This window comes from Carcharodon carcharias, chromosome 8, assembly GCF_017639515.1.
Source record: "Carcharodon carcharias isolate sCarCar2 chromosome 8, sCarCar2.pri, whole genome shotgun sequence".
NCBI lineage: Eukaryota > Metazoa > Chordata > Chondrichthyes > Lamniformes > Lamnidae > Carcharodon > Carcharodon carcharias.
This window is the reverse complement of record NC_054474.1, coordinates 68,544,968-68,564,058: the sequence shown is the minus strand read 5'-3', so window position 1 is coordinate 68,564,058 and position 19,091 is coordinate 68,544,968. Positions and strand designations below refer to the sequence as shown.

General features: G+C 41.9%; 1 long non-coding RNA gene and 1 gene segment (V, D, J or C); both read right to left on the bottom strand.

Moving 5' to 3' along the window:
- Positions 1-368: 368 nt before the first annotated feature.
- Positions 369-6,887, bottom strand: LOC121280688. The gene is made up of 4 exons (XR_005943687.1): positions 6,696-6,887; positions 3,800-3,867; positions 2,405-2,431; positions 369-1,941 (listed from the first exon to the last, which is right to left on the bottom strand). It is a non-coding gene; the product is annotated as an uncharacterized LOC121280688 (long non-coding RNA).
- A 67-nt stretch (positions 6,888-6,954) lies between these two features.
- On the bottom strand, positions 6,955-18,864 carry LOC121280687. The segment is given in 5 exon segments: positions 6,955-7,017; positions 15,108-15,424; positions 16,996-17,304; positions 18,313-18,675; positions 18,774-18,864. Coding segments are annotated over 4 exon segments (1,011 nt in total).
- Positions 18,865-19,091: the final 227 nt, after the last annotated feature.

Below are 19,091 nucleotides of genomic sequence, written 5' to 3'. Positions count from 1 at the left end.
TCATGGCTAAGATTAGCAAAATCACTAATCTACATTGTCTGAATTCTTCCCTAATTCAATACTGCATGTTCAAAAATCAGTTTACCATTTCAGACTTAAATCTCCAATCAATGTAAGGTAATAGTGTGTTGGGTATCCATAAGGCTTTCATATTCACCCTGCTATACACACCATAGGTAGTGACTCTGAAGCACATTTGAAGTGTTTGCATTCTAATCGAAGTAACATGTAAAACACTAGTTAGAGCCAGGTGTTCTGAGGATAGCTGTACTCTACATATGCAATCCCAATCTGACTTGCTCACAGCCTTGTGAATTGGGTTCATGTTTTTCATTCAATTGTAATGTTTCCAAAATCAAATCCATACCTTTGAGAAATTCCATTTTATTTAAACAATTCAGATAAAACTATAACAGATGTGTTATCGAAGTCATTTGGTTGACTGCTAGGTACAAAAATGAAACCATAATAGTGATCCCGTGTTTAACTTAAATTAATGTTCAAGCTGAGTACAATAATTATTAAAAAGCTGAGTTCCTAATTTTTAAAATGTAATTGTTAATTTTCTAGTTTGATAAGTTTGGATTTAAGTAATCCTCATATTTTGGCTTTAATTATTAATCTTGTCTAATATGGGTTTAATTACTGTTTTTTTTAATCATAGATCCGCTCTCTAATTTAGGTTTTATGATCTCACCTTGTTTACCTTTCCCATTACATTCTATTGAAACTTTCCTTAAACTCAGGACAGCTGTACGTGTGTATCTGACCTATGATGGTGTTTATGCTCTACACAAGTGTCCTCACCTTCATCTAACCCCATGAACATAATCTTTATCTTTCTCCCTCATGTGTTTATCACCTTGAATGCATCTATGGTATTTGTCCCAGCTATTCTGTGATAGTGAGTTCTATATTGTAACCACTCTTTGGGTAGAGAGGTTTCTCCCGAATTCCTTATTGGACATATTAATAAATAATTAATAAATACATTTTTAGTCTGCTCCACAAGTGAAAGCATCCCTATGCCTACCTTATCAAATCATTTCATAATCTTAAAGACCTCTCGTCATTCACCCAACCTTTATCTAGGGAAGAGAACCTCAGTCTCTTCAATGATTCCAAATAGGTATCACCTTTCAGTTCTGGGGTAGAATTCTTTTCTATTAGCCATAACTGCAGTTTCTGTTTTCGTGTTGGAAACACTGTCTCAGGCAGAGTGACCAGCACTAAAGAGTTTCACTAACCATTTACTGATGTTAACCATGCATGGGGTGGAATAGGCTGAGGAAATAGAAGGGATGTGCCTGGAGCATGAGAGTTAGTGTTTCCCACTGAAACAGGAGTGGCATTGTTCAGCATCATTGGGATAAGTGCCAAATCTTAGTTATAGAAAAGCACTTTTCTTCAAATCAGGGACTTGGAATCAGTAAATAGCCAATGCTCAGTGTATCATCCATCTCCAAAACAGTCACTCAAAGTGAGTTGACAACTGGATAGAGACGAACAACTATCCTCGTCCCCTTATACGTCCCTTAACAGCATCTGTGCAAGCATATATTGAAATGAGACAATTAATCCTAAATCAGTATTCATTATTCCTCATAAAAAAATGCTGTGAACAGAGCAAACAGTGGGTAATATATTTTATCGCTCAAACACAGACTGCATTGTGCTTAATAGGTACCAGGATCTGACTATTTCCAACAGAGAGAGGTTGTACATCACCAGCTTCTCCCAATCAGTTCTCAGGCCCAGCTCTCGGTTGGAAATAATATTCCATAGCCCCTGATGAATTCTCAAGATTTTCATTTGTCTTATCAGCTAAAATCAAATCCTGGTAATAGGAGCTGTTTCGATTTGCCATTCCCTGTAGTTTTCAGCAGTGCACTAACCATCTCTTTGACTGCTTCTGCACAATTGTTATTCAGCAATGAAAATCTGCAACAAACAAGGCAAACAACCTCAAGTTCACATTTACAAAGATCTGACCAATTAGAGTCCTGGATGGAGAGAGGACACAAGCAATCCAAACAGAATTAGATAGAATTTACAGCTTAGAAACGGGCTATTCACTGATTGTCTTTTAACATAATGAAAGATTCAAAAGAATCCATGCACAGAGTGGGATAACCCATCAATTTCTGTGTATATACTTCACAGTAAGGTGAGGGGCAAAGGTGGATATCTGGAATTAGATCGCCGTTCAGCCATAATCTCATTGAATGACTCCGGGGGGGGGGGGGTGCTAAAAATGGTCTGCTGCATTCCTATGCACCAATGTTTCAAAATGACTGATAAAAACAGGCTGTAAGAAATCAGCAAACATTTCTGCAGCTCCCACTGAATTATACAGTTGAATGCAGTACATTTCCAAAATATGGTTGCGGGCAAAGTCACCAACCTTTGCTTTTCCCTCAACTGTGTTTCACTGAAAGAAAAGAAAGATATTTAGAAGTAAATGTAGAAAACAATAATAGCAAGATTTTAAAATATGTCCTCACAACGTAAGTCTGAAATAAAAGCAGAAAATGCTGGACATAGATCGGTATTTGTAAAGTGGAAACATAGGTTCTGAGATTCCGGGAAGCTAACATCTCTTTTGCCTAATGCATTTTTGCCAAATTGCCTAATTTCCTGTGTTTTCCCAGCTTCCTGTTTTCATCCAACATCACATTATTTGTTTCATAATGGTTGAAAAACATAATAATTCCAAATTATATCTAATGCAGCCATTACTATAACAGAACTGAAATTATTTAAAACACGACACCTCAGAAAGAAGCGGACTGAACACACCAGCAAATTTGTATGACACTCCCCAGCTTCCAATTTTAGTGATGATGTTAATTCATCTCAAATAAGTTGTGCAACACCTGTGTTTAAAATAAAGGATTGGCATCTATCGATCTGCTAAAGATGATGAGAGTCCAGCTTCAGAATTTTGGACTAGGTCAGATGAGATCATCTGCTACACCTCTTATGGCTGAAAAAGCTGATTCTGGAAAGACAAAGTCTGCCATGAGCACCACACATGAAATTGTCCCTTGCCAGTGGTGCAGGATGATTTTTGCTGACAACTTGTTGGCAGGGCTGGTGTCTACTTTGGAGCTTCTGAAACCACGTCACGGTGGTGGCAAATTCCAGCCCACAGCAGGTGTTGCCATTTGCATTGATTGTCAGCCAGAGCTTCCCACTTTTCATGATTGTTTAAAATAAAGGACAGAGCAATATTATAGGAATATGAACATGGGATTTAGCAGGAGGAGGGGTTGAGGGGGTGGTGTAGACAATGGCAGTGATCCACAAAATATACTACGATCACACCAGCTAAATGACCCTCCCATCCTCAGGCAGGAGGAAGGTCAGAGAGCAGGCAACTACGCTCGAACCAGACCACACTGGAATTAACAGAACAGCAGCATTCAAAAGGTTAACAGTTAAGATGAACGGACTTTGTATTTAATAGATTAGAAGCCATTCAAATGGCTTCTACCATCTGTTAGAAATTCATTGCTATTTTTTGGATAAAATTGTGAATTAACCCATAGTTTGAGTTAATACAACAAAGTGCAAATTTATGGGTTAAAAATTGATCAGGCTATTTTTAATTATGTCTTGAAATCTATATGAAGTGCACCCCACTGACAAGACCACACTAGATCTATGCAAGACTGAGTGAATTGTAAATCACTATGACTTCAACAATCATGTCCTAAACTTATAAGAGATTTCCCTGAAATGTATGATACAGACACACATTCCCCATGATTCAATAGTACGGCTTTTGTCCAAGTACCTTGTAATAGACGTTTTCGTAGATGGATTCCTGTCTAGTGTCCAGGTTTAATGTCTCCCTGAAATTTTCTGCATTAAGAAATTGAAACATGGGCTTTATATTAATATTTTTTCTATGTCATTCAGTGAAGGTTGTTACAGTAATTTACAAATGTGTGTTGATGTAACTTTCTCTTCATAGTCAGGTTTCAAAACAATGGTTTAATGGAATAGCACAGAACCAATTTCACCCTCTCCCTGACAATTCTGAAACTGAATCAGACTGTTTGTAACCTTGGTGTCATATTTGACTTTGAGATATTTAACTTGAGCACCCAACCGCATATCCTATATATCACTAAAGCCACCGAATTCTACTTGCATTACTTTGCCCGTGTGTCAGCTCATCTGTTGCTAAAACCCTCATCCATGCCTTTTTACCTCTAAACCTGATCATTCTATTGTGCTCTTGGCTGGCCTCCCACACTCTACCCTCTGTAAATTTGAGTTCATTCAAAACTTTACTGCCCCTATCCTAACTTGCATCAAGTCCCTTCACCCATTACTACTGTGCTTTTTGATCTATACTGGCTCCTGGTTAAGCAACACCTCGATTTTAAAATTCTAATCTGTGTTTTCAAACCCCTCCATGGTCCCATCCCTTCTTATCTCTGCAATGCCCTCCAACTCCACTGCCCGAGATATCTGTGCTCTTTTAAACCTGGCCTCTTGATCATCTCTGAATTTAATTGTTCCACTATTGACGGTTGTGCTGTCTGGGTCCCTCCCTAAATCTCTCTGCCACTCTACCTCTTCCCTGTATTAAGATACATAAGAATTTGGTGCAGGAGGAGGACACTCAGCCCCTCAAACCTGCTCCACCATTCAGTATGATCATGGCTGATCTGACTGTAACCTTAACTCCACATTTCCGCCTAACCCCAATAACCTTTCACCCCCATGCTCATCAGGAATCTATCTACCTATGCCTTAAAAATATTCAAAGACTGTTTTCATTGTCTTTTGAGGAAGAGAGTTCCAAGACTCACAACCCTCTGAGAGAAAAACATTCTCCTCATCTCTGTCTTAAATGGGTGACCCCTTATTTTTAAACAGTGACCCCTAGTTCTAGATTCTCCCACAAGAGGAGACTTCCTCTCCACATCCACCCTGTCAAGACCTCTCAGGATCATAAAGGTTTCAATCAAGTCACTTCTCACTCTTCTAACTCCAGTGGATACAAGCCTAACCTCTCCAGCCTTTCCTCATAAGACAACCCACCCATTCCTGGTATTCCTTAAAAGCTACCTCTTTGACCAAACTTTTGGCCATCTGCCCTGAGCAAATTTTTTTTAGGTGGAGTAGCATTTGTCAATCAAACTGGTTTTAACTTCATCTTCACAGCTTAATAATATCTCTATGTGGCGTGGTGTTGTACTTTGTTATTATAATGCCCCATGAAGCACCTTGGGATGTTTTATTACGTTATCAGCACTTTATAAATAAAACTTCTTGTTGAGTCTGCGCCAGCTTTATTGAAGGGCAATCCCATTAGTTCCACTGTTGGGCTATTTCTCCAATTTTTTACGCGTTAAAGTATTTATTCAATTTCCTTTTAAAGTTACTATCGAATATGTATCCATCATCCCATCCGGCAGTGCATTCCAAATCCTCATTACATAAAAAAAGTTTTTCTTCATGTTGCCAATGATCTTAAATCTGTGCCATCTCCTTATTCAGCAATTGGAAACTGTTTCTCTTTATTTACTGTCTCAACCCTGCATGATTTTAAACAGCTCTACTAAATCTCCTCTAAGCTTCTTCTACTGGAAGGAGAACAAGTTGGTGCAACACTTGCGTTAAATAGTGGCAACATTTCAACTGAAATATAGAGCAGTAAAACCGGTATCACCAGTCTCACGGAGGAAGGAAGAAGTAATTTTCTTGTAGATGAGAATAACAGCAGCAGTAATCAAAAGCAAGCCTCCCACAACAGCAACAATCCACAGTGGAGCCATCATTCCCCAGGTTCCAATGGTCTTCACTGCTTTTAATATAAGTAAAAGAAACAATAAATCTATATTGAAACAGGGCAGAGTTATGGTAGGAATTAAATAATTTCCTGATTTAGGAATAAGTGGCAAGGTTTTTAGGTAGAGTAACATCTATCAATCAAACTGGCTTTAATTTGATCTTCCTCTTCCTTCAGATTCAAAGCCCTAAGAGGATGTTGGTGACCATGGACTTCCATTTGATTGGTCCATGATTATGCTTGGCAAAGTACTGAAATGGGTTGCAGTTGCCTTCTGCAGTATGGCTGACCAGGAAACTCTCTGCTCTTACCATTTGCAATCAGGTGCATTGGAAGGTTTTAGAGGCTGATAATCAACCTGTTTGGCTACATTATGAACACACCTTCCATGCCTTTCAACTCCTGAAGTGGGACTTGAACCCAGAGCTTCATGCTCAGAAGTAGGGTCATTGCCACTGCACCACAAATTCTCCTAATTTGATCTTCAAAATTTAATAATCTCCTTGTGTAAACCAATGTGTATGAAACTAACAATCATTCACACTTGATCAGCAGCTGCTTCCTTGCCACAGCTTTGATAGTCCCTTCCCTCAAACCACAGACTTGTGCAGAAAGTACAATTGTTCCCAGGGATATTTCCATGGACCAGGTAACTAATTAACTGTGGACTCTCCTGTCCCTTAACAAATCATCCACACACCGCCCCCCACCCCCTCCAACTACATGCACTGACCCCACTCAATCCACCAACTCAAACACCTTGACACTCAGTGCAAACCTCCCCACTCACACACAAACCCCTCACCCTCCCACTCAGATACCTATATAAATATACAGACACATACACACACACACTCTCTTGCACACACACTAACATAAACCTTACCCAGATCCTTACTGACTGCTGTCCGTATTGGTTGTCCCAGGGACACATGTTTCACCTCACACCAGTAAGTGCTGTTACTCTCCCACTCTGCTGTTGGCACAGTGAGCTGGCTCACAGTCCGGTACTGTGCTGTTACTGCTCAAAGCCACTCCAAACTGTGTCACGCCTGTATCCACTGAGCCATTCTTATCTCTCCATGTTACAGAAATATCTGCAGGGTAAAAGTCTGATACCAAACAACTCATTACAACAGTTTGTCCTGCAGAGACTGGGTCAAATGGGGGGGAGATAAGGCGGATCACAGGCTCCTGAATATAACCATCTACAGCAGAGATAGAAACAGATCATTAGATAAGAGATTAAACAAATAGTTACAACTTTATCGCATATGTCAGATTAAATGTATTTAAAAAATATGAAGTGAAGGCAGTGATTTTCCTGGTTACATAGCATCAATAATTTTGCAATAAAGCAGAATCAATTAGACATTCAGAACTGTAGACACAAGACATGGTGAACGGTTAACATTGGGGCACATTCTGGTTACAACCTGATTACTCTAACAGCAGGTAAAATACACAATGACCCAGACTTGTGCTATGACAGAGGGACTCTTGTGCATGAGAATAACAGTGTGTGGGGGCATGGAGAGGTTCATGTGGGGGAGTACATTAGTTTCCACATGGATTTTGAATAATGACCTTTGCCCAAATTGCAGTTTTCCCTCAGGGGCAGGTCATCATTAACTACACTCATATTTTCCATAAAGGTCCCAAATCAGCATGTGGACACCTTTGCAAATCACAAGTCATTTCAGGCGATCAATGTGCAGGTGGTTTGTGACCACAAAAAGGTCTTTCTCCAAGTGTGTGCAAGATTCCCTGGCAGCTGCTATGATTCCTTCATACTAAGGAATTCGTAACTCCTCAATCTATTTCAGCCATCTCTGCAGATCTGGTGTTGGCTCCCAGAAGACAAGGTCTAGCCACTAAGAACATGGCTAATGACTGCCCTTTAGGAACCCCCAATTAGGGCAAAACTTCAATAGCAGCCATGTCGTCACAAGGAGCACCATTGAGTAGGCCGTTGGCATTTCAAAGATAAGGTTCCAATGCTTCGATTGGTCAGCAGGAGCTCTCCAATATGCCCCAGCAAGGGTTTCAAGAATAGTTGTTGTATGCTGCATGCTGTACAACATTGCACAGTGGAGGGGCCTCCAGCTAGATAATGATGAGGCCATGGGCAGCCATGGAGGAAGAGGAAGCCCACGTACATTCAGGCCATTCCAGAAGAGATGAAGATGATGAGCCCGCCAATGGTACAGCAGCAGGGAGGCATAGACATGCATCCAGGGCTGATTCCATGAAGGAGGGGTCCTTGCCAACGGGGCCTTGTTCAGAAGAGATTTTCATAAGGTCCTCTAAAATAATAACTGCCATCTGACAGGCCCTGGTGACATACCTTCACATAAAGATCCTTGTACCTTTTTACCACAGTCTTTCAAAGGACTGCTCATCCATCACAAGGGAGCCAAGCAACATCAATGAGTTTGATTCAGTCACATTCAAACTGTAGCTACCCTCTCCATCATAAACATGGTCGTCAGCATCTTTCAAACACACAGGGTTATAAGTCCCTTTCATCCTGGCCCCCATGGCCATTGACCGTGAATGATGCACCCATTCTGCCAAATCGACCATCATCACACCATGCCCACAATGCAGATAATGGTACAAATGAAGATGTAAAACCCTATACTCACCAAAACAAGTGTATTTTGCATCATTAATGCAGATATGGCATCTTACACATGATTAGATAACTGTGTCTTAATAAATCATTGAAATAACTTCTGCTATATCCCATTCTGATCCTAGTATAGAACTAGCTGCCAGATGCATCAGTCCTGGCTTAAATATACCTCTGCAAACTGCACAAACCACATCCTGTGACACCAGAAATGACAACACAACCACTCTAATGGCGATAACAGATGAACTATATTAACTGGACAATACGTGGCTTACAAGCTGCACTGCCCACCCAAGGCCAAAGTGTAACACTGCAATGTGGATGAATGTCTTTCACCTAGCACTTATGCTTCAGATGCACTTGCTGACCAACATCTGGTCATGGAATCAGACGATTAACCTTCACTTAAAGTTATGTTTAGGTGGAAACTGAAAGATACAAGGAGCATCTTTGTGCTTGACACTTTGACTTCTAGAGTCTTATGTGATACAACAGAGAAGAAAGAAGTTCTCATACACCTCATCAATCAGATCACATCATTGCCCCTGGTGAAGCCATATTGAGATGCAACTTAGCACTCTGGCTACTGGTAAGAAGTGGCCTCACATTTTTATCATTCTTTTTGAGCTCTCTATCGTACATGCATACACTAAGACATGTAGAAGTGAAATGAAATATCAACAAGCACTCAAATGAGATATGTATAATATGAATACAGTAACCACAGTGATCCATTAGTGCCCTAGGTGAGAAGGTGCCCTGTGCTTGCACATGCTCCTGCGAAGCGCCCTTCCATATTGCCTTGGAGGAGATGAGGCAGGCTGAACACTTTATCTGCCTACAGGGCAATGAGGAGCATGGTGGCCTGCCTCATTATGCAGGCACCCATTGGGTACCACCCTCAGACTGTGGCTTCTGCATCTCTGCATGGTCAGCAGACAGGGGCTTTGGTAGAGGGACTGGGGTGGTGGAGGAAGATGAGGGTGCTGAAGAGCTCTCGGCATCTTCACCCTCCTCAGTTACCTCAACAGCCCTGGGTTCGCCTTCAGAGGGGTCGATGGGGTTGGCTGCTAGTGTGCAGCAGTCGTCCAATCCAGCAACCACTGGGCCAACAGTGAGACCGTCCTGTTAAGGGTATGCAGCTCCTCACGTATTCCATGGATGTCAGCACTCATACTCTGAATAGACTGATCCATCCTGAGGAAGGCTTGAAGCCTTTCCTGGCCAAGATGTTGCTCTTGCATCCACTCCGAGTGTTTCTGCTCTCCATGAGATTGACCAATCTCTCATGGTCAGAGCTCATGTGGTTGAGTCCCTAGAACAATGTGGAGCTCATGACAACAATGGACTCTTCCTTTGCAGTCCAAGAGCTCCAACTGCTTCAAAGAACTCTGTCAAATGTCCACAACATCCTGGGGGTTACCATTGACCAGAAACTGAACTGGACTCGCCATATAAATACTGTGGCTATAAGAGCAGGCCAGAGGCTAGGAATCCTGTGGTGAATAACTCACCTCCTGACCCCACAAAGCCTGTCCACCATCTACAAGGCACAAATCAGGAGTGTGATGGAATACTCCCCACTTGCCTGGATAAGTGCAGCTCCAACAATACTCAAGAAGCTTGACATCATCCAGAACAAAGCAGCCTGCTTGATTGGCACCATATCCACAAACATTCACTGCCTCCACCACTGACACACATTGGCAGCAGTGTGTACCATCTACAAGATGCACTTCAGGAACTCACCAAGGCTCCTTAGACAGCACCTTCCAAACCAACGACCATTACCATCTAGAAGGTCATGGGCAGCAGACACATGGGAATACCACCACCACTGGAAGTTCCCCTCAAAGCCACTCACCAACCTGACTTGGAAATATATCACCGTTCCTTCACTGTCACTGGGTCAAAACCCTGGAACTCCCTCCCTAACAGCACTGTGGGTGCACCTACGCCACAGAGACTGCAGCAGTTCAAAAAGGCAGCTCACCACCACCTCTCAAGGGCGATTAGGGATGGGCAATAAATGCTGGCCAGCCAGCCATGCTCATATCACATGTATGAATTTTTTAAAACTATGCTCTTGACTGGACAAATACTGTGCCCTAAAGGCTGACTCCTGAGGCTCCACATTCCTGCCCACGGGAGCATCATCATGTCTTTCCTCCCTCCTCTGACAGGGACTGTGCACAGATGTCTCTGACTCCGACACCTTCTCCTGCACTCTGGTGTGGTGACTTTCACCCTGTGCCACTGGCTCCACACACTGTTACTTCCTTCTGATCTGCTTGTATCTGTGTTGGCAAAGTGTGGGCTAGTTTGATGTGATGCTGCATCATCTCTTCGTTCTCTTAAGCCCGAGGGATAATACGGCCTCAGAGGGAGAATGAGCAGAGCTAGGCCCTGTGCGAGATATAAAATGAGATATTTAGGTATAGCTCTTCTCATAGTGAAATCACGCTTTGATTCATGCCATTACCATAACCATGCTTGCGCTGCCCACATGACACCTACCTGTTCTTCCACTGTTTCTCAGACCAATGTTCCATTGTGCTCAGAGTGACAGCATGACCTCCACCATTACCACTATGTTCCAAGGTAATCTTGACACCTCCTTTATCACCTTGTACTGGAGATTCACCAGCTCCACCAACCAGCAGCTCCGGCACCCTGGCAACCTCCAGGGCCATTTACTCCATGGGTCGCATGGTCTCAGGTAGGCTCTCTCACCCGAGTCTGGGCCACCTCTTTCACGTTCTTCACTCTTTTGTTCTCCAACCATAACATGAATTTATGCCATCCTCATATATAACGCAAGCAGAGGTGTTCTTCAATGTGCCTGTGCATCATACTGCCCATTCACATCTGTTTTGCACATAGCTAAATGAGCCGCATACAATCCTCAATGCTGAAGCAGAGGAACGTGTATGTGCCAGATCTTGCATTTTATCTGGAACATGTAGATAAAAGGTTACTGAGCCTTTTGTGGCACTGGATCCACAATCTCATATGGTCACCTGTGGCACTCACCACTGCCGCAATCGAACCCATGCCTTCTTGGTTGTGGCAGGAGGTTTGCAATGGCCAGCTGGGTACATGATGTCCCTTCGCCTTTGCAATTCGTCTACCAGGACTTCCAGGTCCTGGTTGGATCCTCTGTACAACATTCTATGAATTAATAAATGAATTAATGAGAATGTAAGGCAAGAAGGATCATCAGAATACATTGCTATAATTCACTTTTGTGTGCTTACATGCACTAACCACTCACATCATCTTATCTATGAATACTCTGAATGGGGTGGTTGAGAGAAGGGTCTGCACACACGCTTGGTGCCGTGTGTGTTGCAGCAGTCGCTCTAGGGTAACATGCGGTGCTCAACAACCACAGACCTGTTGGCTTACTCCGCCTTATTCAGACTGTTAAGCTACTACCCTGTAAAAATGTGAGGGACTTGGTCAAGGACCCACAGTATGGAGAAATCCAAAGAGACAAGTGGCAATAGGGTAAGTAGATGGGATAATGAACAAGGCAGTGTTGTTCATTCCTCTACTGAGTTTTTCCAGCTTACTAAGTTACTGCATCTTATCTGCATTAAGCAGTGGTGGCAAGACAATGCCATTTCCAAGGCTGTGTCTTGAGAATTCACTCAGTGGTTTAGTTCAGCGCACTTTTGATTCGGAAGCATCAACAACAATTGTCCCATAGGAAAAGTCCATGATAAGCCACCATTCTAGGATAATCTAACAGTTGGACAACATTTACAGCTTTGCCACACACCTGACAGCTCAATAATGTCTCCTCCAAGGTTCCAGATGTGCTGCATTCATGTAGTAACATTCCGACTGACAGCTCCAAAGGGGCGCTTTTTATATGTGCCGGAGTCACCAGACCCGTGCCAGGCTTGCCTCTGACCCCTCACTACTTTCTGTGTGGCCCAACCCAACTCCAATTTCAGCCTGCACTCTCCAAATGAAAATCAGACCTGCGGTGGCCACTTTCCAGGTTGGGATGGCAGAGCTGGGAATTCTCCCATCTCCGCGCACCCAAACCAGGGGGTGAAAATCTGGGCCAATGATTCATTGACAGACACAGTATAACGTGACACAAGCTAATACCACAGCCTCAGCTGTGCCTGATAAGTGGACTGCAATTATGTAATACACTGGGAAACAATAGGCAAAGAGTGCAAGGTAGAATGGAGAGAGTTAGGACTTTTCAATTCATTCTCTTCCTATTAGGTACAATTGACTCTTCCTGATTTCTATAAACCAGTTAGGAAGGTGAACAATTAGGCCTGGTTCCAGGAAGAGAAACTATAAAACTTTGTTCTTGATCCTACTCCTGCCTCCCAGAAGATAAATGAGTAAAAAAATCCAGATCATGGATGTGATAATAAAATCCTCCTTACTTCACAGAATCACAGAATTGTTACAGCACAGAAGGAGGCTATTCAGCCCATCATGACTGCACTGGCTCTCTGAATGAGCAACTCATTTAGTGCCATTCCCCGTCTTCTCCCTGTATCCCTGCACATTCTTCCTTTTCATATAACAGTCTAATTCCCTTTTGAACGCTTCGATTGAACCTGCCTCCACCTCACTCTCAGGCTGTGCGTTCCAGACCCTAACCACTTGTTGTGTGAAATGTTTTCTCTCATATTGTTTTGCTTCTTTGCTATTTACTTTAAATCTGTGCCCTCTTGTTCTCAATCCTTTCAGAACTGGGAACAGTTTGTCCCTGTCTACTCTTGTCCACACCCCTCATGATTTTAAATACCTCTGTCAAATTTCCTCTCACCCTTCTCTTCTGCAAGGAAAATAGTCCTAACTTCTCCAATTTCTCTTCACAACTGAAATTCCTCATCCCTGGAACCATTCTTGTGAATCTTTTCTGCACTCTCTCCAAAGCCTTCACATCCTTAAAGTGCAGCACCCAGAACTGTGTGCAATACTCTAGCTGAGGCCAAATTAGTGTCTTATGTAAGTTCAACATAGCCTCCTTGCTCTTGTACTCTATGCCCCTATTAATAAAACCTAGGATACTGTATTCTTTATTAACTGTTCTCTCAACTTGCCCCGACACCTTCAATGACCTATGTACATGTACATATAAGCTCCTCTGCTCCTGCACCCCCTTTAGAGCTGTACCCTTTATTTTATATTGTCTTTGCATGTTCTTCCTACCAAAATGAATCACTTCACATTTCTCTGCATTGAACTTCGTCTGACACATTGACACATGTCCGCCCATTCCACCAACTTGTCTATGTTCTTTTGAAATTCTACACTATCCTCCTCACAGTTCACAATGCTACTTGGAGTCAGTATGTTCATGAAAGACATTGCTATGATGCTGTCATTCCATCAATCCAGTGCTTGGTACAGAATATTGACCTCTTGTCAACACTTGACTGACCAATCTCTATCACAACAAATAATCCTCCAAACCCTTCTTAACTTCAACAATTACAACTGCTGGAAATCTATTTCATGGGAACATTATTCCAGTTTGCCAAACTATTGAAGACTATAGTTTTTATTTATTTTTTTCATACCTTTTATGACTACCCTGAATGAGTGACCAAATCCACTACTTTCAAGGCAACTGAGTAACTAATTTAAAAACTTTTTTAACTAACTGTTTGTTTAATAAAAATGACTTTCTCATAAAAGGATTTAAAGCTGAAATATAGTTGATTAGTAATTCGTATCCATATTGTCTCACTGTTTATTTACCTCTACTTCATCACTAATGTTAGCAAGAGAAGAATTATATTATCATTGGGACAAGAAAGGTTGTACTTATTAGCTTTTCCCCCTATCATGTACAGAAATTCAATAGAGATGATCTCAGCCTGCTCAGATATGGGAATGCTTAAGGAGGTGTTATGGCACAGTGGTAGTGTCCCTGCCCCTAGACTAGGAGCTTCAAGTTCAAGTCCCATGTCAAGACTTAATAACCATGGAAGGTGCATTGTGGCCAAACAGACTGATTATCAGCCTGTAAATCCTTCCAATACACCTGATGGCAGGTGGTAAGAGCAGGAGAGTTTCCAGGTCAGCCATACTCCAGAAGGCAATGGCAGTACTTTGCCAAGCATAATCATGGATCAATCCAATGGAAGTCCATGGTCACCCTCTTGGAGCATGGTACCTGAAGGAGGATTTCATGCTTGAATGGACTTAGGCCTTTTAGAAAATGAAAGCACTTGGTGACATCTTTTGATGATCTGCTTCTATCACTGCTTGTTTGTCCCTACAACCACACCGACCCCCTCCACTTCTCTCTCTCTCTCCGCCTCCGCACCGCCCCCCCCCCCCCCCCCCCCCCCCCCCACACACACCTTAAACCAGTTTATATTTCAACTCTTTCTTGGACTCAAACTCAAGTTCTGTCGAAGGGTCATGAGGACTCGAAACGTCAACTCTTTTCTTCTCCGCCGATGCTGCCAGACCTGCTGAGTTTTTCCAGGTAATTCTGTTTTTGTTTTGAGTGGAAAAGAAGTGTTCTTTGGTAGGAAAGAGGAACTGAAATCTCTGGGAAAAATTTTGTCACAATATTAAAGTGAGACTGTGCATAGTTTTAAGACATTAGATGTTAATTAGGATATATGGAGTAAATAGTTAAAGACAATCAGACTGCAATGTTCTTACCATTCCTTTTCCTCAAACTGTGTCTCACAGGAAATGACAATGAAACATGTTGAATCTCGCAAGTGTACACAGAGCCAGACTCCCACTCATCTGCACAACTGTAAACTCACTTCTGGAAGTGTAGCTCCCATTTGTATTTAGAATCGGTGGAAGAGATTGCGAATTGAAAGTTGCCTTCACCTGGTTATTAACCAGCCACCTAAAGAAAATGCTTTCAGGATAAAATCCAACAGCTAGACGCACAATTGTTGCTGTCTTCTTCACATCAATCTCTGCAAAGGTTGGTGGCAAAACATAGATGGATGGTGGAATCGGATCTAAATGAATAGACAGTTAATGGTCATAATAGGATTTTACAGAACTCAGATAATGGTAAAGGAAGAACTTGCATTTAGATATCACAGCGTCAGAACACCCCAAAGCATTTCAGAACAAATGAAGGCATTTGTTGGCAAATGTGGGATTTAATTTGCACACAGTGAAGTCCCACAAATTGCTATGAGAAGAATGTCTCGTAAAATCTTCTTAAGAAAATAAATCTTATATGTTTGAATGATTATTCAAATACTAAATATTAGTATAAGTACAAAAACAATATTTTCTAGGCAGCTTCTATGTCATACTAACATAATAACAGTTCCAAGCAAGGGAAGGCCTTGGGTCCATCTAGCCTACTAATTAAGTATTCCTATGATGCATTTCTAATGACTCCCATATCTTGACAAGAAACTGTCCCTTTCTTTCTTAAAACCCATGAAGGTTTCTTGTTCCACCACAGATACCAATAATGTATTTCACATACTTTCACTTTTAAGGAAGAAAGTTCCTCCTGCATTCCTTTTTTTATGTTGTCCTTAATTTGTAAATGTGACCTTGTGCTTTAATTCTGTGCATGACAGAGAAGGTTACTTGGGATCCAATTAATTCAATCCTTTCTAAACATTGTTATAAATTAGTAACAATGCATCATAAATAGTATCAAAATATACTAATGGCGCAATTAAGATTATGTGAGTTAATTGAGCAGCCACAGAGGGGGGAATTCTCTTTGGATGTATTTTCCACTTTATACAATGTTCTATACAAAGAACCAAAACCATATTTATAGGAACACATTTTTCAGATGCCAGAAACAGTTAAACAATGCTTGGAAATAGCAGTGCTGTGTAGATTGGAATTATAGGTTTGAAACAAAGACTTACTAGAGACCTTTAAAATTTAAAACCTTTTATGGTTTAAATAGAGTAGACACAAAGAAAATGTTTCCTCTTTCATGAAAGAGCAAAATTAGAGGCCATAAGTATAAGATAGTCCCTACTAAATCCAAAAGGAAATTCAGATGAATCTTCTTTTCCCAGAGTAATGAAATTGTGGAACTCGCTACCACAAGGAGTAGCTGAGCTGAGGCGCATTTAAGGAGAAGTTAGAGAAGCAGATGAGGGAGAAGGGAATAGGGGGTTATACTAATAGATAAGGAGGCTAGAGTGGAGCATAAATTGACTGATTGGGTTGAATGACTTGTTCCTGCTGTGTATTCTATGTACTTCTGCATATGAAAAGCAAACTGAGACAGAGTTTTGTGTCCTCCACAACCACATGCGCAGAAATGTCGTCAGCTGGAAGAGATCTTTGAGGTTGAGCAGCAGTTGCCTTCACCATGGTGCTGAGAGCTATGTGGATAACATCTTTCTGAGGTGGTTACCCCATAGCTTAAGCAAGTGCAAACAGAGAGGGACTGGATGACTGCCAGACAGACCAAAGGAGTGCAGGAGTCTCCTGAGAGAGTCTTGTTCTCTAACTGATATTGCGTTCTACATACTTAATTAAAAGGTAGTTGTGAATAATTAATATGTAAGAGATCGCAAATAAATTTGTTTATTTAACTTACCATCAATACTGATCACTTTTCTGATGGGGGAAGACAGGGCTTTGTGTGAAACAACGCAGGTGTAACGAAGCCCACTGATCCACTCAAGTATTGATACTGTCAGTTCACTGATAATGGTGAAACTGTCTTCAGATGCCATCAGCATCCCTGAATTAGAGATCCCCGAAGATAGCCGGGTGCTGCCAATATACCAAGAAACAGAGACAGTCTCCGGATAGAAATCGCTCACCACGCAAACGAGTTTTCTGTCAGTCTGCTGGGACGCTTTCTCAGGTGATGGATAAAGAAGATAAACTAAAGGTGTGATGGCTGAGTTTAGGAGGCAAAGAACAGTTAGCTTAATTTCATTCTACTGTAACACTAACAACGCACAGGCTCATACCATTTCTTTGTGTGTAGCTTTACTATATTTTGTCAACGCATTTTCTAAACCCCACTTTAGCACCTCTTTAAAATTAAGTCTAATTTTGTGCTTGTTCTATGATCTGAGTCTTTACTTAATTGTCTTAACTTTTGTTTGTACACTTCAGATGTTGGTGCTTTGGGTGGGTATTAATGTCTATATTTGGCCATGGAATTATCGCACTGAAAGAAGCCACTCAAGTCCAGGGTGTTCTCCGGAAGGGCTTTACACACAATTCTATCTGCACTAGGTTTATGCCATTGCCTCTATCCCATAATAAACTACATCTAAGTGACGGGTTGAAAGGACAATCAGCCACAAAAACAGAAAATCTCATTCGGCATTAGATCGTGTAGAATTGATTACTTGTAAACAGTGGATTGCTTCATGAGCATTGAAACCTGAGCAATAACTATTCCGTGACTGGGTGAAAAAAACTTAATTGTTGTTGGAGTTGATCCACTTGTCGAAGAGTGATCACATTGTTAAAACGGTGCCGATAATGGAGCGAGAACAGATCCTCCCTCTGGTGACCTATGTATCATTCCACCTCAGCAATCAGACTCTCCCCTTGGCCAAAACAAAAACAGAATTACCTGGAAAAACTCAGCAGGTCTGGCAGCATCGGCGGAGAAGAAAAGAGTTGACGTTTCGAGTCCTCATGACCCTTCGAAGGGTCATGAGGACTCGAAACGTCAACTCTTTTCTTCTCCGCCGATGCTGCCAGACCTGCTGAGTTTTTCCAGGTAATTCTGTTTTTGTTTTGGATTTCCAGCATCCGCAGTTTTTTTGTTTTTATCTCCCCTTGGCCATTTGGAGGAAATCGCGAACACACGAACATCGTTAAATTCCCAACTTCGGGCAGTAAATATTTGAGATCGGTCACTATTTCCTGCTGGTGAACCTCCACTTACCTGGTTTCACCCTCAGGGTAATTCCACACCCACACCAGTCATTAGCTTTTTGATTAGCATCGTTACTCTGACAGTAATAGTTGGTTGAATCTTTCTGCTTCAAGTTGTCGATTTTTAAAGTTAATTTGCTCTCATTGGTGCCAGAGAAACGGGGTTCGATCCCTGACATTCGAGTAAAGTTTGCAGACCCCGGGCTCAAGGACAGGAGCCATTTGATGGTAGAGTTAGGTAGTACATAACCCCATTTTATTCGGCGATCATCATCTTTCCTGCTGCTTAGACATTCCAGTCTCACCGTTTCTCCCTCTCGACCATTCACAATTGCTTGTTCAATTATCAGATTAGCGTTCGTTAACACTGGATCTTAAAAGGAAGGGAGACACAAATATTCAGCCAAACGCAGATAGGGGCAAATGGAGAAAAAAAAAGGATTTGGGTGCGGGGGAGGGCTGGGCCCTTACCCATTTGTAGGGCAATCAGGAGAAAGGTGCAGAACACTCCCCGCATTTTCAACTCGGTCGGCCTGGTTCAGTGTATTCGGTTGGTCTGACAGCGCCCCACTGGAGAATTCAAGTGAAGTCCTGTTGCTCAGAGGAGGCTGGTTTATGAATTTCCTTTGTGATATATCAGCAGGTCCTAAATGAATTGTTCTGCAATCCTGGCCGACGAAAGCTCAACTCATGTCCGACACAACTGTCAGTAGCTCTCTTACCTTTGAGTCCGAAGGTTGTGGATTCAAGCACCACTCCATGAAAATGTCTACACTGATATTCAGTGCA